This window comes from Acinonyx jubatus, chromosome A3, assembly GCF_027475565.1.
Source record: "Acinonyx jubatus isolate Ajub_Pintada_27869175 chromosome A3, VMU_Ajub_asm_v1.0, whole genome shotgun sequence".
NCBI lineage: Eukaryota > Metazoa > Chordata > Mammalia > Carnivora > Felidae > Acinonyx > Acinonyx jubatus.
In genome coordinates this window covers 22,064,982-22,087,286 of record NC_069388.1, presented here as the reverse complement: position 1 = coordinate 22,087,286, position 22,305 = coordinate 22,064,982, and the positions used below count along the sequence as shown (strand labels likewise).

Here is a 22,305-nt window from a genome sequence, read left to right as displayed (position 1 = left end):
TCCATCACCACCCCCCACTCCCCGCCCCCCCACCCCCGGCCAAACCACACACCCTGAACTCCATTCTTCTCTGTGCTAACAACTTCAGGTTGCATTTGCCTGCTTTCAACTCTATCTTCCCCAAGAGCTGGGGGGAGGGCAGGTGCCAGGTCCCACCCGTGTCTGGTCCCCAGCACAGCCCAGGACAGGCACACATCATTGTCTACCGGTAGATGTCTGACTAGAAGGATGAGTATGCTTCTGCCCTGCCCAGTCTCTCTCCACAGACCAGGGTGGGCAAGCTCTCCTGATCCCAGCCCCAAGTCAGCTGCAAAGAGTCGGGGAGAGCCTGGGCAGGGTCTCTCTACCCAGGGAACTCCTGCTTAGTCACTCACTCCCTGCCCACAAAGTGCATCTCTGTCCATCCCCCTACACACCCTCCAGATGATCCATGAGGTCAGCCTGCAGGAAGCAGCCTCTCAGAGGCAGACCCGCTCCCTGAAATGGATTAGTTCCCAGGAATCCTGGAGGAGTTGGCCAGGAAGAGTCTCTTGGTCCCTTTTGGGCCAGAGGACCAAACATGAGCTCACACTACTGCTAATAATAGCGAGACCTTGCATGGCAGCACGGGGTTTCACAGTTTACAAAGACATTCCGTCTGAATCATCTCATGGGTCCTCACAGAAACCCCATGGACAGGCAGGACAGGAACCAGCACCTCTGTTCTAGAGACGGAAAACTGCAGAGAAGCACAGGGAAGGTGGGCTGTGCCCAAACTCACACCGAGAGACCTCCAAGCAGGACTCAGATTGCAGATTGCAGACCTCAGATTCTTTTGTCTGTACCAGAATTCAGGGAACTCATCGACTTGGATGGGAAGGGGGAAAAAATAGCATATCTCTACTTCCACCAGCCTCGAACTAAAAATTAACATTTCCTTCTATTCTGGACAAGCCATAGTTGTATGAGCAGTACTCATACGTTTGCCACCAAAAGAAATCACAGATATTTTCATATCACATAACAATTGCAGAAGTGTCAAAATAGTGTTTACACTCATCAGTACTTTGAAACTGCACTGACTACACTGGTTAATAGACCGGTCAGCAGATCTGATGAGTTAATAAACACATATTTACTATATTATAACTTAGAAGTATCTTTTGATAATTGTAATATATTTGGTTTCATTTGTGTTTTAAACACTTAAAAACATTATTCTGAGAATTATTCTCAGCAAAGAGCTTAAAGGCATCTGTGGCACAAAATAATACATAGCCTGTGTTCCTTCCAGAGGTGCCTCATCTGTGGGGTCTGACTTGGTCCCCCAGACCCCCTCTCTTCTCCACCAGGGCATAAAGCTAGAGAAGCAGAGCTCGGCCTTCAAGCCACATTTATTTTATTTTATTTTTTAATGTTTATTTATTTTTGAGAAAGAGAGAGCACATGCAAGCGGGGAGGGGTGCAGAGAGACAGGGGAACAGAGCATCTGAAGCGGGCTCTGGGCTGGCTGCAGACTGTCCCAATGAGGGGTCAAACTCATGAAACGCGAAATCATGACCTGTGCTGAAGTCAGATGCTCAGCCAACTGAGCCACCCAGGTGCCCCTCAAGCCACATTTGAAATGTTGCAGGAAAGAGGGACACCTGGGTGGCTCATTCGGTTGAGCATCCAACTTCTGCTCAGGTCACGATCTCACAGTTTGTAAGTTCAAGCCCTGCATTGGGCTCATTGCTGTCAGCGCAAAGCCTGCTTCAGATCCTCCGTCCCCCTCTCTGCCCCTCCTCCACTTGTGCGCTCTCTCTCAAAATAAATAAACGTTAAAAAAAAAATCCTTTAAAATAAATAAATAAATGTTGCAGGACAGAATGTTTTCTACAAGAAACCTACACAAATATACGACGATAAATCTTTGTACAATGAGGACAAGAGGGGGAAGTTTAGGTTTGGGGCCCACTGGAACACTTGTAAGTGACTCTAGACGATCCATCTGATAAAACTGGTCAGTAGGAGTAGATGGTGAGTAGTCTCTTGACCTGAAGGGCTGGAGACGAAAGTGACCAAATTCGAGGCCCCTCTGCAGAAACACAGGAAGTGGCAATGAGTGATGTGAACCCAGCAACAGCTGCCAGCCAGCCCTGAGGGAACAGGGATGGAAGCAGGGGGTTAGAAGCTTCCTGAAGGCAGGAGGAGATCACTTCTTACCAGCCACCAAGGAAGAAACTATACCACAGCAGAGGTCCCCAGCTACCTCCCACCCACGAGTGTCAGCCCCCACAGGGCTCGGGTTCACCCAGCAGCCCCAGGGTACTCTGATGTGAGTCCTACAGACCTCCTTGGAATACCAAGGCTGAGTCAGGCGCAGGGAGCCAGTGTCTCAGCACAACCAGCTCCCGAAGGGACCCTGTACTGCCTGGGCCTCCTTCCATTCTGTATGTCTCCCACCTCTGCCTCCCCCTCCACCTCAAATGCCACCTCCACCAAGAAGCCTCCCTGGCTGCCCCAAGGCACAGCCTTTTGTGTAATGAGCAATTACTGAGTATGTATAGAGAGCCAGATTCACCACCAGATCATTGACTTTAACCCTGAGGATGGCCAGTTTTCTCCCCATTAATTTGTTCTCCACTTAGTACATGGAGAGTTTTGTTTCGTTGCAACCATGTCACTCTCCTGTTTAAAACTCTCCAATGATCACCAAAATCTGGAAACAACCCACATGTCCCTCGGCTGAATGGATAAACGGTGGCACACATGTGACGGAATACTACTCAGCAACAAAAAGGAATAAACTGCTGAGACCCGCAACAACGTGGATGAAGCTCAAACCCGTTATGTCAGGTGTAGGAAGCCAGGCTCAGCAGGCCACTGCAGGATTCCCTTTACATGACATTCTGGAAAAAGCAAGACCGCAGAGACAGAAAACAGATCAGTGCTTGTGGGAGGCTGGGGGAGGAGGAATGGACTAGAAAGGAGCCCAGGAGTTTTTTGGGTCCATGTCTGGACTGTGATGGGTTACAGAGCTGTACGCTTCTGCCAAAACTCACTTTACTGTATGTAAATCACCTGATCCAAGAGCAAGACAAAAGACAAAAGCCACATCGGCTCTTCTCCCAGAAATCACCTCGCCTGTCCCACCACGAAGCCTCTGCCCCAGTGGGTCCCTCTGCCTGGACTTCCCTCCCTGCGTCTCTGCACTACGGGCTCCCCTCCTGCTTAAAGCCTCCACGTAAATGCCACCTCCTCAGAGAAGCCTTCCAAGACCCCTCCAAGCCCATGATGTCCACGTTCTCTCACGGAATGTGTCACAGGCTTATCTGTGATGCGAATTATTTTCCTTATTGATCTGTTTGCTTATGGAATGTCAGTCTCTGCCACTAAGATGTGAGCTTCAGGAGGGCAGGACCTGGCGCCGTGCCTGGCACACTAAGGAACAGCTCAATAAAGAGCCGCCGGATTAACAAAGGGGTCCTAAGAGGGGAAGATTACCATCCTGTTCCCCTGCCCTGCAGAAAACCGCTTCTAGTCAGTGGTGCTATGTTTAAGTCTAATTCTGTGACTCTGTGAACCTAATGCCCACGGGGGCTTGGGATCCTGGTAGCGGGCCTCAAATTCCCTCCTACCAACTCCCAAGTTACATTCTCAAATATGTCATCTCCTCCTCTGGTTCCAGGGACCTGACAGGCCGATGGGCAGGCAGACCCAGGAAGAATGACAGAGCCGAGCTAAAGCACCCAGAACTCTCCCTCTGTAGGGAAGCAACCATTCCATGGAGGAACAGCAGCCTCTGCCTGGCCAGCCTTCTCCCACACCGCCCCGGCCACCACGGTCCCTCCCTTGGGCTAAAGCCCAGTCTCCCTGCCCATCTGCCAGCCTGGCTCTGGTCTGGGGCACTCACCCCGGTCCAGAAGGGCTGACCTGCAGGGTGGGCCAACAGTGGCCACAGGGGCAGCACGCCAGCCCCCCGAGAGGCTAGGGCCGCCATCTGCTATCCCTTCTGTCGGTCCCCCAGGTCTGTCAAGGCTCCAGATGAGATCATTGCAGTTGGACCCCAAGGAACGCAGAAGGCTCTGCAAAACGCCACTTCCCTCCCCACTCAAAAGCAAAGATTCTGGGAACAGCAAGGTGGGGGGCGGGGGACAGACAGGGACACTGAGGCCTGGAGAGGAATGAGCACGCTCCCACCCCCCGCCCCAGAGCGTCCAGAGTCAAGCAGAGAGGGACTCTGCATGCCTGCCTCCTAGCCCAGAGCTCAACCCAGCTTAGCCTAAGCTGGGCTCCAGTTTGGGGATAGTCAGGGTCAAAAGTCCTAGAGGAGGGCCAGGACGCCCAGCCAGGTACGGCCATGCCACACCAATGTCCCTGCTCCAGCTGGCACAGAGGCTGCCTGGTCCCAGTGACCCATTGGGTCATGAAGGAAGACAGCGATCTTGGACTTGCCCCTCCAACACCAGTAAATAAAAATAGACAAGAGCGCTCCCTCTGTGCCACGTCTCGCTGTATCCCCAGCCCCCCCCAACTGCCTGGTGAGGAACCAAGGTCAAATAGGTCAACAGTGTTCTCTAAGGTCCCACACTAAAGTGGCTGAGCCAGGATTCAAGTTCAGTTTGAGCTCCTGTAAACTAGACCAGTCTCTATAATGGGACAACAGTGACAATAATAGCTAATACTTACAGGATCTTACTGTGTGCCAAACACCTGGCTGAGCTCTGCCTGAATTTCCATTATCTCATGCTAACAGTCCTTTTGCGGCACGTGCTATTACTTTATGCCCATTTTGCCAATAAGCAAACAGAGGCTCAAGAAGATAAAGGCTCCACAGCCAGTCAGGAGCGTGCCTCCCAAATCTGACACAGCTCTCTGCTTGAAACCACAGACACCCCCTCTGGAGGGGAGGGGTGTGTGCATATGTGTGTGTATGTGTGTGTTTGGGGTGAGAATATACCTGGAGACCATCTCCCACCAAGGCCAGGCCTGGCTTGTCACTGGCCCATTCCAGGCCTCACCCAACAGAATAGGGAGACATCCGCCTTTTGGGGGGTGGGGGGAGGCGCTCACAGTGGGAGCGCCTGACGATGTCCCTCTTGTCCTTTCTGTGTGAACAGGAAGGAAGGCAGCATTTGGATCTGGATGTGTTTAAAACATCTTCCAAACGGCCTCTGGGCTGCAGCCAAATCTCAGAGCAGGGACAGAACAGGGCTCAGAGATTCTTAGGGAGGGAAAGTGAGGCTGGAGAGAGGAAGACTGACTCCAAGCCACACAACCTGAAGCTTCTGCACACCCCAGCCATTTCCCGCCTCCAAGCTTTTGTTTGGGCCATCGCCCTGCCTGGCACCCTGGAACGAGCACCACCAGACCTCCCATCCTTCTGCCTCTTGCCATTTCCAGGCTGTGTGACCTTTGCCAAGCCCTTTACCCTCTCTGAGCTCAATTTACACCTGTGTGAAAGGAAGGGGCTAGGTCCCACCCTGGCAAGGTCCCTGCCTACATGCAGAACACATGGGGGAGGGGCCGATGGGCAACTTGTAATTACCCAGTTAATAATCTAATTACTGTGGAGGTAAATGTCCCCAAGGAGCCTATAGAAAGCTCCTGGATGTCTAACTCGGGGGCCTGGCCTGGAGCTGAGCACAGGAAGGTGGAAACGAACAGAAAGGGGAGGGAACCGTAAGCACAAAGGCCCCCCAGGTGGGAAGAGCACAGGGACTGAGACCTGGGTGTGAGGAACACAAGGGAGCTTGGGTGGAGCGAGGTGAGCTGAGGCTGAGGGAGGCAGAACCACACAGGCTGCCCAGGCACTTGGCCAAGGCCAAGGAGGGGAGAGGCTGATGCAGCTGACCCAGAAGATCCCGAGCAGATCTGGGGCAAACTAGCAGAAAAATGTTTAGCTGAGCCAGCCTAGTTGTGGGACCCCAAACTATTTTTCCACTGGAGCCTGTGCTTCTTTGTGGCCCAGGCAACAGGAGATTATTCACCTTGATCTTAGAATGCGGGACCCCAAAGGCATCCTCCACCGGCAAAGGAGTATCCCCAGGTTACAGAGTCTGCAGCACTGGCCGTCTAGAGAAGACCAACATGGGATGGGAGGGAAAGGGGGAACGCAAGGGACAGAAGTGTTTGGGGGATCTCCACGATGCAGTTCAGCTCCACGCACACCTCCCAGACCCCTGCTCCAGGCCGAGACTCACACCCAGAGCCAGACGCAACCTCTGCCTCAAGGACCCAGGGCTTACAGACGCCAGTCTGCCAGTAAGCGGTGAGGGCGGATAGCTGCCGAGTCCTTACAATGAGCCAGGCCCCCACTACTCCTTACACACATGCTTTCCCTTACTCGGTGCTCACCACAACCCTGTAGGGTGAGTACTGCCAGCATCCCCAATTTTCAGGTGAGGAGACTGAGCCTCGTAAAGGGGAAGCTGATAGAGGAAAAGGCAGAGCCAGGATTCAAGCCTACCTCGGCGCAGCACTAGATCACAGTGCTCTCAACCACCTTGGACCCCAGAGAAGGGAAGGGCTGGCTTGCTGCTCCCACCTTCTCTGACTCCCTGCCATTCCTCAGGGAAGCTAGCCCTATCTGCTCAGAATGCAGACACGGTACTGACCTGCGGGCCTCCAGTGAAGGCCACGGTCAGCCTGTCCCAGAATACCCTGGAGTCTCTGGCTCTTTCCCCACCCCAGCCCCAAGTTCCTTCTGGCACCGGAGGGCAGAGAGTATGACCACAGATGAGGTCATGTGTATGTGCTATGAGGGGAATGACCTTAGCAATAACCTTGGCTGCTGGTCAGGCCCCTGCTTGGAACTTAGCCAAGCCCCTCCCCTGGGGAATTTCCTCTCCCCTGGAGGCCACATAGGATGTAGGGCTCCTTCTCTTCCTCTGTGCTCAGGATGGTACTAGATGCACCATGTACCTGAACACTAATCCTCCTAAGTGCCCTGCAAAAAGGGATTCGATTCCCATTTTACGGACAAGAAGGCTGAGGCCTGATGAGGGGATTTTCACATGGAGACCATGCATAGGGAGGACAAAGCAAGGTTTGGCCCTAGACTTGACCCCAAACATGGAATTTGTCAATGAGACCACAGAGCCTTCCTTTCCTCCCACTCTGGACTCCTGCGTCTAGGGCGAGAGGCACACTCTAAGGGGGCAGCTACTAGCCTTGCGGTATGGCTCCCTCCCAGCAAAGTGTTCACAGCACCTCAGCTCAGCTTGGCATTCGAGGCCCTTCCCGAGCAAGCCCAACTCTCCTTCCCAGCCTCTCCCTGACCCCTGCTCACACCCACCATTCCCTCCAGCTCTTCTGTTTTAAGCCCACAGACCACCTACAGACCTTGATCACTACCTTTCATTCAATCACACAACAAATATTTATTGAGTCCCTACGAGGTGCCAGGCACCATCCCAGCAGCTGGACCCAGAGGCAGTCACTCAAGGCTAACTCCTCAGCTCTAATGCCCCCTCCTCCAGGAAGTCTTCCAGGACCCTCTTCTGAGCGTCCACATCTCCTCCAACCTCCTTCATCCTGGCCTCCTTCATTGTTTCCCAGGCAGAAATGGGCACCCTTCAAAGATGGGAGTGGCACGGCCTTCCACAGCCCCCAGCAAAGGGGGAAGGGGAGGAGGAGGGAGATGAGGGCAAGCCGGAAATTCCAAGGAGATTAGAAGGGAGTTGCCCCTGGGCAGTGTTTCTCCTGTGGGCAGGCCTGACAATTGCTCCATTTCTCTCAGCCCACTGGGCCCAGGCCCAAGTGCTGGGCATCAGGCGCCCGAGCGCCTTTGGTGCAGCTTCTCCTGACGTAGTGACCTGCCAGACCCAGGCCGTTACAAATCAAGCCCCTGCCACACTCCTCACCATTCCCAGCAGCCCTGTGGAAGGAACCTTGTGGAGTAGCTGAACATAGTCGTTTGTACACATCAGCTCCAGAGGACAGGGACCAGGATTTCCTGTATTTCTGTGTGGGTGAACTGTCACAGCCTGTGTGTGTGTGCGTGTGTGCGCGCTCACGCGGGCACGTGTGTGTGTGTGTCTGGGATCCTGTTTTGTGAGTCTCTGGTTCCCAAGGGCAAATGCTACAGGCCTGACATTTGACATTTGAGTGCGCTCTGCTTGTGTCCCTGCTTATGTGTACGTGGCTATGTGTCTTGTGTCTGTGTGTCTCCTGGGTGTGCGTCTGAGCCCCAGATAAAGGTAAGTGTGCAAGGGCCTCCACCTTCTCTTTGTGGAAGAGACAGGGTGAGCATCTGGGTGATGAGCTTGTCTGTGCCCGCCTGGCAGGAGTGGATCTCTGGATTTGCGTGGATGCTGGCGCCTGTGTGTAATGAGTCTGCGTGGGTTTGTGTGTGCGCCTGCATATGTATGTGTACTTCCGATACGTCTGAGGGTGTCTCAAAGCTGTGTGTCCATCTGGGACACAGCCAAGCATGTCTGGGTAGGTAAGATGTGTGTGTGTGTAAGTGGGTGTTTCTGAGCCAGGGGTCTTCTAGATGTTGTGAGTTTGTCGCGTCTGGTATTGTGTGTGTATGAGGAGACAGATTTTGTATCTGCATAGGTTTGTGTCCTCCTGAGAGTGTGTCCTCTCTGACACGTCATGAGGTGTGCTTCTGGAAGCATACAACCTATGTGTGTATCACTGGATGTATATGTGACACGCGTATGAGTGGCTGTGGATCTCTGAGCATGCGCTGTGCGTACGTGTGCTTGTGTGTGCTCGACAGAGTGTGCCCAGGGACACAGGCCCAGCCCCTGTGTGAGGAATGCTGGGAGCCCTGGGAGCTCCGTGGTCCCCCCAGGCCTCCGCAGCAGCCAGCCTCATATTTTCCATCTCATTTTCCATCTCGCTGGAGCTGCCCGCCTCCCCCTAAGGACAGGCAAACCGCTGAGGATTCTTAAAGACCCAGGCCTCAGAGAAGATTCTTCCAGACCCCCTCTCAGCTGCCACTTGGGGGGCTGGGACTTAGGGCAGGGACCAGGCGGGAGCTTTGCTGACCATAATGACCAACCCCCCTCCCGAACCCAGCGACAGATTCTGGAAGCTAAGAAGAGCTGAGAAAACATCTGGCACTTGGCCTGGTAGCCAGGCAGCTCTCAGAACATATGAGTTGAATGAATGAATGAATGAATGAATGAATGAATGCCTGGAGAAGCAGGTAAGGAAAAGGGACAACAGAGACAGGCACTAACATTTACTGCGCACCACACTCGAAAGGCTCCCCATGACCCTGAGGCAGGCATGCTTATCCCCCGATTTACAGAAGAAGAAACAGAGGCTCAGAAAGGCTGAGTATCTCACCCAACATCACACAGCTTGTAACTGACAAATCCAGGCAAGAACTCTGCTCTGTGAAACTCAGAGGCACAAGCCACCTCCTGCATGGGAGAGGGTGGAAGAGCAATGGGACAAGGGGAGCTCCTTAGGGTTCTCTAGTGAGGTTCCTAAGTACAGCCACGGCGCAATCGTGGGCACATTTACATAGCCTCTTGGTTTCCTTATCTGCCAAATGGATCTGACGTCAGAACCCTCAACACAGGGTTGCTGTGAGGAGTAAGGGCTTACTTAACCCAGAGCCTAGCGCACTGGAAGCGATCAACAGGGGATAGCATTCATGAGGCAAGAGCCACAGAAGTCCAGGGATCAGTGGTCTGGGGGGTCCCCCGAACGTTTCTAATAGTCCAGCTCCCTGGGTTCTAGCCTAACCATTAACTAACCCTTAAGGCTGGATCCAAACCCCCATCGTTTCCTCCAGTACCTCACATCCCCCTTGTCCCAATCACACGCTGCACAGGTGTAAGGCACATATTCCCATACGTGCATGCATGTACATGTCCCTTGCCGCCTGCCTGCAGGCCCAGGCCCCCACCCCAGCCTATGTTACCTCTACTTGTTCCCAACAAGTCTTAGCTTAGAGGCTGGCACACAACAGGATCCCTCTAACCAACCTGTGTCCCAGACTAGACACACCGTTAGCAACTAAAAGCTCAATGCTCCAGTCATGCTATAGAAAGAACAGGACCTAGAGTTAGTCCAACCAGGTTTGGAATCCTGGCTGTGACCTGGGGCCTCCATTTATCCGAATGTACAATGAGAACTAGAGGTGGAGGACGGATGCTTCCTCTCCTGGGCTGACATCTAGATTGGCTGTACTTCACTCACACCTAGACCCTCCAAGGAGGGAGCAGGGCAGCATGGAATGTGATCACACCTTCCTGTCCCCCTGGAGGCAGCTCCTGATTTATTCGCATCCTAATGCTACGGGGACCCACCTTCCTGGCTTCTCCCAGCTCCCCCAAGAATAAAGACACGGACGTCCTGTCTGCTCATTGGCTAACAAAGACGACAGTTCCCCCAAGAGATGTGGGATTTCACTGCTTGTAAAACGTTTTCTTGTCTATTCATACCTCCCTGGTTCCTGAAAACAATCCTATGAAGCTGCCTGGGTAGGTTCCATCATCTTCATTATATAGATGGAAAAAAGGAGCTCAGAGAGGCCAAGCGACTTGCTCAAAGCCACACAGTAAATGGCAGAGTCAGATCTGAAAGCCAGGTCTTTGAGCCTCAACTCTCAGATTCTTCCATCTACACTCAGATGGTTCTCAGCATGTCCTCACCACATGGTACATGGACAACAGGTAGCGGTGATGGGGAGGAAGACCTCAGACTACCAGGGTTTTGAAGGTCAAATGCAGTCATTGTGTCTGCTCTGCAACTAAAGCTGCATCTTAGAATCCTGGAACCTTGAAAGTTAGTAATCTTCAGACTTCCTTGGCTGGAATGGATCCTGAGGTCAGGCAGCTCAGCTGCAGTCACCCCATAAATCCCTCCCTGAATCTTCCTTCTAATCACAACCACCAACGTTTTGTACAGTTTACAAGCTGCTTTCCACAAACCCTACATCTTCATCCAAACATGCAAGGTCACCCAGCCTTTGTTTGAAAAACTCAAGTGACAGCAAGCTCACTCTCTTCTCCGTAGCAGCCCCTATCATCTGATCGAGAGGCAGCTGCCCCATTTACACTTTCCCGGCTTGGGCCCCAGGGCAGGCCTCTAGCAACAGGAGATCGGCCACCACCAGTGAGGCCTTCCTTCTGTGGTAGACAGGTCCCAGGGCCCCCACCACTGGGAGATGAACCCAAGCAGGGCCCCACCAGACTTGGGACTCAACCCAGGTAGCATGTAATCTGCAGGGGGACACACTGGGGATCTAAAGTCCTCTCCTGGTAACTCAGTTTGTGCATCTTGGAAGCAAAGAGGCCCAGAGGGGCAGGAAACACGTCAAGAGTGCAATACACTCTTGGGGCACCTGGGTGGCTCAGTTGGTTAAGCGTCCAACTTTGGCTCAGGTCATGATCTTACAGTCCGTGAGTCTGAGACCCGTGTTAGGCCCTCTGGTGCCAGCGCAGAGCCTGCCTGAGATCCTCTGACCACCCCCTCCCCCTCCCCTGCTGGTTCTCTCTCAAAACAAATATACTTTAAAAACAAACAAACAAACAAACAAACAAAAAACAGAGCATAATACACTCTTACTCCAAGCCCTGGCTGTCTGGAGAACCGGCTCAGGGACCCAGAGCAAGTGCCTTCCTCTCTCTGGCCACAGTTAACCCATCTGTAGAATGAACAAAACACCTCCCATGACAGCCACTACACTTAATGGCCCACATGCCCAGTCTCTAGATTTTCATCTCGCCTCTGTGAGATTGGCAGCTGGATCAAACAAAGCTCTAGAGGGACCAACCCAGAGTGCACACGGCAAGAACTGCACAGTCTGGCCCTGCTCACCTCGCCGCCCAACCTCCTCCCTCTCTCCAGTCTCTGCACTATCCCTCGAAGTCAACACACTTTTTCCCACTTCCTTCAGCCGGGAATGTTCTTATCTAGGTCCTATTCAGCTGACTGCATGTCACCCTCCAGGCCTTGGCCTCCCTGAAGGCCCCCAGCCCCACTGAGAACATGATGGGTGCCTCTGGAAACGTGTCACACACCACTGGGAAACAGCAGTGATCACAACTGCCCTCATCTGAGGCAGACACTACAGAGGTGTTTGCAAACATTATCTCCTTTAACCCTTACGGTTGGAAGATGTGGGATATACCTTTTTACAATGAGGAAACCGAGGTCTGGAGATAGTAAGTAACTTGCCCGAGTTCACACAGCCAGGAAGCCACAGACCCGGATCCAATAGTAGCCTGAGGTCTGCGCATGAAGCCTGCAGTACTGAATGAATGATGGAAACGTGGTCCAGTCCCAGCCTAGGCAATGGGAGGTGCCCAGCCAGGCCCTGGCCCCTGTGAGACCTTGGGCTCAACCCCCAGCCTTCTGGGTTACTGCCCATCTTAAGAGTCACGGCTGGCCCAGGCAGACTCCAGAGCTTTGCCTGGTGACTTCCTGGAAGGGACAGGAACCCACAGGGGTTGGTACACAAGGAGATTCTGAGGCAACGCTCCATGGCCCATCTCCCTCGCCAGGACAAACAGTGTGGGCAGGAAGCAGGAGTAAGGAGCTCAGGGTGTGAGTTCAGAGCAGCTTAGGCAGGCAGTGCCAGAAGCAGCTCAGGGCACCAAGAGGGCAGGACCAGGCCTCTTTCTGGATTATCTCTGTCCCACCCACCCTCCACTTGTCCTCTCCTCACTACGGGCTTCTGAGCACTGTGAGAGCTGACTGAACGAACCTTCAATTGTCAACAGTGAACGGCGCCTTTGGGAAGACTTACCCTCCCATTTAGTAGATGAGAAGGCTGAGACCTGGCTTGGGGAAAGATGAGAGGCTGAAGGGGTGGATTATGCTGATTTAGACAGTCCCTGTCCTTTTATTCTACAAGTATTTACTGAACACATGCTGCAGAGGAGACACAGTTGAGCAAGACCCCAAAAGTCTAACGAGAGAGAAACCTATTTGGCCAAAGCTAAGTGTTGCCAGGCAGACATAAATCAGCAGAGTGATGTTGATTCTGTGGCTCTTGGCCAGGGTGCTCTGGGTATGGTGCCAGGCCATCAACTGATAAGAGTAGTAGGTAACATTTCAGCCTCTTCCAAAACCATGCTCAGGCAGTGGTGGGAAAGCCCATGAAGCTTTCAGTCTTCCCAGCCAAGGCCAGCACATTCTATAAAGCTGCTACAGTACCAAGCAGTGGGCACACAGAGACTGGCCAGCACCCAGTAGGTGCACATGTTCACTGAAAGGGTGAAGGCAAGATAGGTCTGCTCTCCGGGGAAGTGCTCAGGTGCCCCAGATGCTCAGAGGGAAGGCGGCTTTCAGATGGACAGCTTCCCTCCTCTCACCAGAAACATGGGAAGGCCAAGGGCAGCAGCCATGAGGGGCCAGTGGGACCTCTGTGTACTGGGCAGACAAGAGCAGAAGACAACATCCTGGGATTTAGGAAGCTGCCTCTGAACCAGTTCTCCCACGACATCATCCTCCCAGGCTGCGGGACCGTTAGCCTGGGCGGAAGTCGGACTCTAGCCAAGGGGATGTTCCCAGATGTCATGCTTTCAAATGGGACCCACCCTGAAAGGCAGGCGGGGACAGGCCTGAAGCAAGGAAAGCCCTGGGTAAAGACTCAGCATGGTGTTCTGGCCTCTCCTTGGCAGGGGACAGCCATGGGTTTCCCTGGCAGAAGTGCACACCGATACCTGTCCCGGAAAAGAGAGCCACCCAAGGCCTAGCTTCTGGCCTGCGGGTGGGGGGTTCTAAGCAGATGAAGGACAGAGGTTCAGCCCCTCACTGGCTACCCACCCCCCACCACAAGTAATGCATCCAGGCATCTTCCAAAGCAGTTTTCTCATGCCTCCCTCCCTCCAAAATCAGGGCCCTTTGGCCAGTCTCGTCATCTAGGGTCCTCCTCAGGAGACGGTTTCCCAGACAAAAAAGGGAGGCAAGGTGTGTGGGAGCCCCAGGGTAGTCTCCGAGGATTCAGGCCCCCTTTCCCAGCCGCTTCAGCGGGACGGTGGGCCTGCTGGCGCCTCAGGCCCCCGGGGCCGTCACAACCCGCACCTCCCGGGGCCTCCCTCTCCCGCCCCCCACCAGCGCCCCCACCTTGAGATAGTCGTTCTCCGAGCGTAGCTCCTCCAGCTCCCGCACGAAGCCGCCGGGCCCACAGTCCAGCATCTCCTCGGTGAGGTCGGAGAAGGCGAGCGAGGCACTGAGTGGCAGGCGGCTGCTGCCCACCGACGACGCGGCCACCGACGGCTCATCGGGGGAGGCGGGCGGCCGCGGGGGCTGCTGTGCTGGCGGCGCGGGCTGGGGCGGCTGCCCGGTGCGGGCCCCCGCCGGGCCCCCGGCCGCGGACTCGGCGTCGCTGCTCAGCGCCAGCTCCAGGCCCAGCAAGCGCGCCTCCTCCGACGCGCAGTCCGACACCTCGGAGCTGCTGTCGGTGAGGCTGGGCGGCGGGGGCGGCGGTCGCGGCCCGGTGCCCGGGCGCGGGCGGCCCTTGGCGCGAACCCCGGTGCGGACCCCGGCCACTCGCGTCCCCGCGCTCCGCGCCCCGGGCGCCACTGCGCGCCCCTTCTTGTCGGGCCGCGCGGAGGACGCGGCGCTGCAGGCGGCTGCGGCGCCGGGGCCTGGGCCTCGGCGGCCCTTGGCCAGAGACCAGCCGGCCACGTCCTTGGGCCGGGCCGGCGACGGCGCGCGGTGGCTCTTCTTCCTCTCCGGGGCGGGCGCGGGCGGGGGACCGCAGCCCCGGGCTGGGGGCTCCCCCGCCGGCACCTCCATCGCGGCCTCCCTTGGCCTCAGCGAGCGGCGCGCATGGCCCGGGCCCACCCGGCCTCCGCGCCCCTGGGGAGGGTCCCGGCGCCGCTCCGGCCCCTCGGACCGCGGCTCCTCTCGGCCCACCTCAGCCCCGGGGCTGCGCTCTGGCCCCGACCCCCGCCGCACCGGCTCTCCGCTGCCCTGAGCTCGGAGAGAGCGGCCCGATCGCCTCCAGGCGCCCCGGCTGCGGCTCCGGCTCCGCCCGGCGCCCGCCCCCTCGGCCTCGCCGCGCCCCCGGAGTGCGCCCGGGACTCGGCTGCCTGCGCGCCGATCGCTCCCTCGGGCTCCGAGTCCGGCAGCGGCCCGGGCCCCGGCTCCGCCCGGCGCGGCCCGCCCCCCGCGCAGCCCCGCCAGCTCCCCGCCCAGCCGCCTCGGCTCGGGGGCGCGCGGCTCCGCGAACAAAAGGCGGACGCGGCGGGAGCGGCAGGGAGGGACACAGGCTGCGAGCGAGGGAGGGATCTGCGAGGCAACAGCGACCCCCTCGAGGGTCAGGCGGGCCTGGGCTGCCGCGGCCCGGGCTCCGTCCTCCTCCGCTCTGCCGCCGCCCCCTCCCCTGCCCGCCTGGGGAACGCACCCGGCCGAGGCTCCCCTGCGCCCAGCGTCCGGGCAGGGGCCGCGGGAGCGGCGAGCGAGGGGACTCCCAGGCAGAGGCCGGGCGGACCTCAGATCGCAGGAGCCAGCATCCATATACACCGCCGGTGCCTCGCCCCTCGCGGCTGTGCGGAGCGTGCGCGGACTCCGCCCCCCTCAACCTTGCAAAGCGAGACCAATTATCCCATTGTACAGATGCGTAGACTGAAGTCTAGGGAAGACACGCGATTAGCGCGAAGTCATCGGCGGAGCTGGGATGGAACGCAAACCTCACACCTTCAGGGCGTGCTCTGGTTCTTAGACCTCCGCTTCCCTCTTACAGGCGTAGGGACCGTGGAGCCCTAGGTGCACGCCCAGCTCTGCACACCTTGACAAGCGGGAATCTCAGACATACTCCCTCCAACCCCGGCCCGCTTTCAGGCTCTGCACGGCTAAAATGGAGGCCGCCCACTATGAGGTGTCAGACCAGCGATGCTTTGGGAGTAGGTTCTGACCCCGGTAGGGGCTGGCACGGACTGAGGACAATTACCCTGATCCCCACACGTTTCTCCCCAGGGCAACCGGGACAACCCGGGACAGCCCGGGAGCGCTGGCTCTGGTGGTTTCCTTACTTTCCTTCCAGGGCTGTGCTTCTGGCCCTGTTGTAGATTTTCCTGTGTCGATCACACCTTCCCCGCCTCCTTCCCCTCCCCCGCTCCTTGCGGCTGCTTCTCCTGGTGGAGCCACCGCCGGGCCCAGGCAGTTTTAAGTCTTTCGGCTGGCTGCCCCCGGGTGGGCACCCACCCCTCAGAGAGGCACCCCCTTGTCACCTAGAGAGGGGGGCAAGGTTGTGTTTACCCCTCTGCATCCTCTTCTCCCCGCCCCATCCCCGTTCCTGCCTTCCCTCCTTTCCTTCCACCTCCTCTCCCGCCCCCCATCCCCCCACTCCCCCAATCCTGTTTCTTCACCTCCCCTGCCCTTGACACTCAGGCGGCACCAGGTCTGCTTCTTCGCTTCTATCCCACCTCCCTCACAGCAGTGAGTACTGGGGTATGCCTTCTCACTGAGGCATGGCTTCGCCCTGATCTACGTATGTCCTGGCGCGCGCGCGCGCGCGCGCGCGCGTGTGTGTGTGTGTGTGTGTGTGTGTGCCCCCTCTGCCCTCAGATTTTTCCTCCAAGTGGCCCCACAGAGACACATGGAGCAGGGCCACCTAGCAAGTTCTCTGCAAAGTATTCCCACCCCCTCCTGACAAGGCACAGCTCCCCTGTTCCCACTGACCATCCACTCACCTACTCCATAGGCACCAGATAGGACAATGAGTGGACTTGTCCTTGGTACATTCCTGACCTCATGGAGCTTAGAGTATAGGGGGGAGATGGGCCACAATGGATTCATTACATAAAATACCCCTAGGTGGTATTGTGTGACACAGGGGCAAAGCCTTCCCACCTCCTGGGCCTCAGAGTCCCCACCTGGTCTAGTGTGAGGGTCCTTTCAGCTCTGATGCCTCCATTTCTTGTAAGCCGGTCATTTTCTGGCACAGAGATGCTATAGAGTTCTTAGAGATGGTTTATCTTCTCTGTTTCCATTTCTCCTCTATGCCTTATGTAGGTCTGGAGATGTTGGATGGTGTGAATGCAGGCAGGTGACATGCTAGACCCAGGCCGGCTTAGCCACTCCTGACACACCTGTGGCCACACTGGTGGTCCCGAGATTAGAGTGGCCTGGATCTTCCCACTTGGACCTGGGCCCAAGTCCTGGCTTTACCACATATCCTGCTTGGGTCCCTGACGGCTGAGAAGCAGGCTGAGGTCCCTCCCTGCACCGAAGTTCTTTGGATTTGAGGAACCATGAATCTACAGTGTAGCCCCAGCAACATGGCCCTGGTGGGGAGGGCTCCAGAGGTGGTGTGGGGCCTAGGAAGGGGCTCTGGACTCAGACTTAGTTCAGACCAGAAAAACCTGGACTTGCTGGGAGTCCAGAATTGGTGACATGCCGGCAGGGAGACTGTCTGTCTGCAGCTTCCTGACCGTCGGGCACTCACTTATGCCGGGCTCCGCGCTCAGCACTTCAGTAGAGGATCTCAGAAAGGCTAGGAGCTTCTGGTGGCTGATTGCATTTTCCAAAAATAGGCACAGCAATACGCAGCCCATCCAATCCCTCCTTTTAAGTGCGGCATTGACACTCTTACAGTTGAGCCTCGGGATCTATATTCCCTCCCCTTTAACCTGAGTAGGCCTTTGTGACCTCCTCAACCAATAGAGAATGGCAAACGTGATACCGGGACTTCCAAGGCTGGCTCCTAAAAGACAATTTGGCGCTCTCTCATGTACTCGTGCTTGCCCTCTCTCTCTCAGTCCACTCACCTCAGAACCCAGCTACCACATTGGGAGGAAGCCCAGGCCTCGTGGAGAGGTTAATGAAGGTGTTCCAGCCAGCAACTCCAGCTCAGGTCCCTGCTAGCCACCAGACATGGGAGAGAGTGAACCTTCAGATGATCCAGCCCCCAGCCTTGGAGCTGTCCCAGCCAATGCCAAGTAGAGCAGAAATGAGCAGTCCCAAACTGCAAAATAAATATTGTTGTTTTAAGCCACTGGGTTTTGGGGTAGTTTGTTACGCGGCCATGGATACCTGGAATGCTTGTCCAAGGTCACATAGCTTGGAAGTGGCAGAGCTGAGACTGACTGGAACCCACGGTCATCTGACTTCAGAGTCTGTTGTACCGCACTAAAGGGTGATGTTCAGCTCGGACACACAGTGTATGATGCCTAAAGCTCTACTCGAGACGGAATGAAGCATCAAATGATTATAAGAATTATATATCAGATTGTAAGAAATGATGCTGGGGGCGCCTGGGTGGCGCAGTCGGTTAAGCGTCCGACTTCAGCCAGGTTACGATCTCGCGGTCCGTGAGTTCGAGCCCCGCGTCGGGCTCTGGGCTGATGGCTCAGAGCCTGGAGCCTGTTTCCGATTCTGTGTCTCCCTCTCTCTCTGCCCCTCCCCCGTTCATGCTCTGTCTCTCTCTGTCCCAAAGATAAATAAACGTTGAAAAAAAAAAAAAAAAGAAATGATGCTGGTTACCCACTAGAAAAATCAGTTTATTTCCTCCCATTCAAGCTGCTGAATTGATGAAACTGAATGGAGACTAAATCCTGGAAGGCATCAAAGAGGAGGTGATTTTTTTGTAACGAAAGGGTTTTTTTTTTTTCATTATACAAATTATGAAAGAAACAAGTCACTGGCTGAGGGAAAAGTAGAGGAATTAATAGGGGAAACTGCTTTAGATAGTGTAGTCAGGGAGGCCTTGCTGAGGAGGTGACATTTAAACTGAGTTATTAGGAAAAAAAAAAAAAAAAAAAAAAAAGCCTTGGGCTCCTGGGTGGTTCAGTCAGTTGAGCTTCCAATTCTTGATTTTGGCTCAGGTCATGATCCATGCTGAGTGTGGACCCTGCTTGGGGTTCTCTCTCTCTCTCTCTCTGTCTCTCTCTCTCTCTCTCTCTCTCTTTTTTCTCTCTGTCTCTCTCTCACTCCCTCTGCCCCTCTCCCCTGCTCGTATGCTCTTTTTCTCTCTAAAACTAAAACTTAAATTAAAAATTAAATTAAATTCGGGGTGCCTGGGTGGCTCAGTTGGTTAAGCGTCCAACTTTGGCTCAGGTCATGATCTCATGGTTCATGGGTTTGAGCCCCACGTCGGGCTCTGTGCTGACAGCTCAGAGCCTGGAGCCTGCTACAGATTCTGTGTCTCCCTCTCTCTCTCCCCTCTCCTGCTTGTGCTCTCTGTCTCTCTTAAAGGTAAATAAACATTTTTAAAAATTTTTTAATTAAATTAAATTAAAATTTAAAAAAATTTAAAGCCCTAAAAATTAGGCTGCTCATGGTTCATTAGTTCAGGCCCTGCATTGGGCTCGCAGCTATCAGCATGGAGCCCTCTTAGAATCCTCTGTCCCCCTTTCTTCTGCCCCTCCCCTGCTTGCACTCTCTCAAAATTAAATAAACATGTGTATTTAAATAAATATGTGTATACATAAATACATTTTACACTGAGTTGTTCAAAGAGCCAGAGTAAGAGAATTCAGACAGAGGAAACAGCCAGGGAAAAGACTCTGGAAGAGGGACAGGCTTGATAGATGTTTAAGGAAGTGAGAAGGTCAATGTGACTAGACTTGATGGGTGATGGACAGTAAAGGACAAGTTAAAGTTGGAGAAGAGCCAAGGCATGTCTCATTGGAGACTCTAAGCAGGGGCATGATAGAATCTAATTTGTGTTTTAAACAGATCACTCTAATTGGTCTGGAGTCATGAAGAGTTATCAGCATTTGGACAATATTTAAACCCATGGGACCAGGTGAGGTCATGTTGGGAGAGCATCTATAGAGAGAAGAAAAACTGGCTCACAAGCAGGAAGTTAAAAATTCCTGTTTCTAGGGGCACCTGGGTGGCTCAGTCGGTTGAGCATCCAACTTTGGCTTGGGTCATGATCTCACAGTTTGTGGATTCCAGCCCTGTGTGGGGCTCTGTGCTGTCTTTTGGATCCTCTGTCCCCCTCTCTCTCTGCCCCTCTCCTGCCTGCACTCTCTCTCTCTCAAAAGTAAATAAAACATTAAAAAAAAAAAAAAAAAAAGAATTGCTAGTCTAGAACATGGGTAAAAGGAAAAGCCAGAGAGGGAGCAGCCAGTGAGGTAGGAGAGAACGTGCAGCAATGTGTTGTCTGGAGGCCCAGACACTAGACCAGACTGTCAAGTGGCGGAGAAGCTGGAGGAAGAGGAGAGTAGAAGAGTGCTCCCTGCACAGCACGACTCAGAGGCTGCTGGGGACCTCGCCAAGAGCAGGGGTGGTGGGGGCAGAAGCCCAGGGGAGTAGACTGAAGAGTGAACAGGACACGGAGGCAGAATGCAGAAGGAAGAGAGATGGAGTAGTGGGGGAGGGACTGTCGCATGAGATGGAGAGAGAGAGAGAGAGGCAGAGAGAACAGGCAAGTGAGAGATGGATGCAGCCGGGATGGAAAAGGGGAGACAGACGGATCCAGTGATAGGGGCCTGGCTTCTGAACGGAGCGAGGGCCTTTTCTGTGTCATCCTGGAGGAAGGATGGAAGAGATGGATGAGATGCAGGGGCTTCTGTCGGGAAGGTGAGGGGACGGCTGACAGCTGGCTTCTGTTTTCCCGGTGGAGAATTAAGTCGCCAGGTGAGAGTGAGGAGACCAAGGAGGGCACAGACCTAGATCTCAGAGAACAGAAATCAGATTTCCCAGGACACGCGAGGGGGTGTGTCAGGCCAGCGTAGGAAGCTACCTGAGGTTCAAAGTGAAGCCAGTCCGTGCAGTGAACATGGGGAGTTTTCTAGAAGGGACCCTGATTATTTTTCTCCTAAAGTCCTCAGGTGTATTTCGCATCGCTGAAACCACGTGGCACGTCCTCCCTGCCTTTTTTCACTTAACAGGATCATGATCTCACGGTTCATTAGTTCAAGCCCTGCATTGGGCTCGCAGCTATCAGCATAGAGCCCTCTTGGGATCCTCTGTCCCCCTCTCTTTTGCTCCTCCCCTCTCCTGCTCCCCAGGATAGCAGAGGCATTTCCCCACTCATTTACAAACTCTTTACAAACATTACTTTTAATACTTAGAAAAAATCCACAGAGTGGATGTTCCAAGGGTCACTTAACCTTTCCCCCTTTTTCCTGGACATTCAAATTGTTTCCTGGCAAGGATATCAGAGTTCTGAAAGAGGCGGCATGTGGTCTGGAAAAGAAAGGAAAAGGCAAGCTTGGAGGCAGGGCTGGGATGTCTGGCACTCTGGCACCGAGAATCCCATCAAGAAGCTTTTAGGGGCCTCTTATTGGCAACTGGTGCTCCTGACAGGTCACATGCTAGGTTTTCCAGGACATGAGGACAAAGAATGGGACAGCAAGGCGAATCTCACTGGCTTCTCAAAGTGCCCAGTGCCCAATGGTTCGGGTATGGAGCATGGGGGAAATAAGGTTGGGAGAGCCAGACATGTGACCCCTGAACCATTTATAGTTTAAACACATATTGCAACAGCCATGTTTGAGGTAGCAACAGGCCCCTTCACTTGCCTGTTTTCCCCATAATACAAGTCTGTTCTTCATCCCCCCCTTCCTGGAGGGGGCATTGTCCCAGGAGACCTGATAGGAACTCAAGTCCCCTCCACAAAGCCCAGCAGAGGGGATCTCTTTCAGCTGTGTGAGAATGAAGTGGGCCACCTGAGCCAGTGGGCTCACCCACCCAGTAGAGGCCAGGAGACCACTTGGTGGACATACTTTCCAGGGGATACTGCCCTGGCTGGAGACTGCTTGTTCTGGGGTCAGCTGAAGCCACTTCCAACTTGGGGTTCTGTGATTCAACAACACAGCATTCCCTGAATCCTACTGTGAGCCAGGGACAGAAAGGCAGCCCACGTGGACAAAGCACCTACTGTGTGCCAAGCACTGGGCTTCCCACGCGTGATCTCACCGACTTTCACAACAGGCCACTGAGGAAAGAATCACCGCCCTATCTGAGATCGGGGAGTATCAGGGCAGAACCCTACAACATGGGGTGGTGGATGGAGAATCCCACAGCATTGCCTTTTCTTATAGCGTCTGTACCCAATAAAGGTAGGTTCCTAGTGGTGGGCTTCAGGCATAGGTGTGGTAAGAGGAGTTTACGAGCCAAGAAGTTCACTGTCCTCCCTCTCTTTGGGCTGGTGAGGGCAGAGCTGGGGCCAGAGGGTGACAAGGTCTTGTTTGTGTGTGTTTATGGGATTTGAGTTTCTGATGGACGATAATCACTGCCAGGCTTCCCAACTGGAACGGGAGCGGGCACAGGGCCAGGACCTGCCACCCTCTGGGGAGGTATAAGAGCCGGGGAGGAGGGCCTCGAGCCCGACTGGGGCAGACGTGCCAGCCACCACTGGGGGACCAGGGTGCCGAGCTAAAGCTGCTTCGGACAGACTTCCGAGTGGAAGAGTTGGTTCTGGAAGTGGCCCTCTGTCTGGGGAGAGTCTGGGAGATGCACTAAGGAAAC

General features: G+C 54.8%; 1 protein-coding gene across 3 annotated transcripts in view; it reads right to left on the bottom strand.

The window, feature by feature from the left end:
- Positions 1 to 17,801, bottom strand: part of SOGA1 (suppressor of glucose, autophagy associated 1) — a 74,252-nt gene extending 56,451 nt beyond the window's left edge. The window contains exon 1 of one of the 3 annotated variants that reach the window (XM_053199994.1): positions 17,652 to 17,801. Coding sequence is in view for 2 of the 3 variants with exons in the window: in XM_027070040.2 (XP_026925841.2) it covers positions 14,002 to 15,399 (1,398 nt within the window). In the remaining variant the exon portion in view is untranslated. Of the gene's footprint in view, positions 1 to 14,001; positions 15,946 to 17,651 lie in introns of those variants that run through there. The other 2 variants (XM_027070040.2, XM_027070038.2) reach the window with 2 other exon arrangements.
- Between the last annotated feature and the right edge of the window lie 4,504 nt (positions 17,802 to 22,305).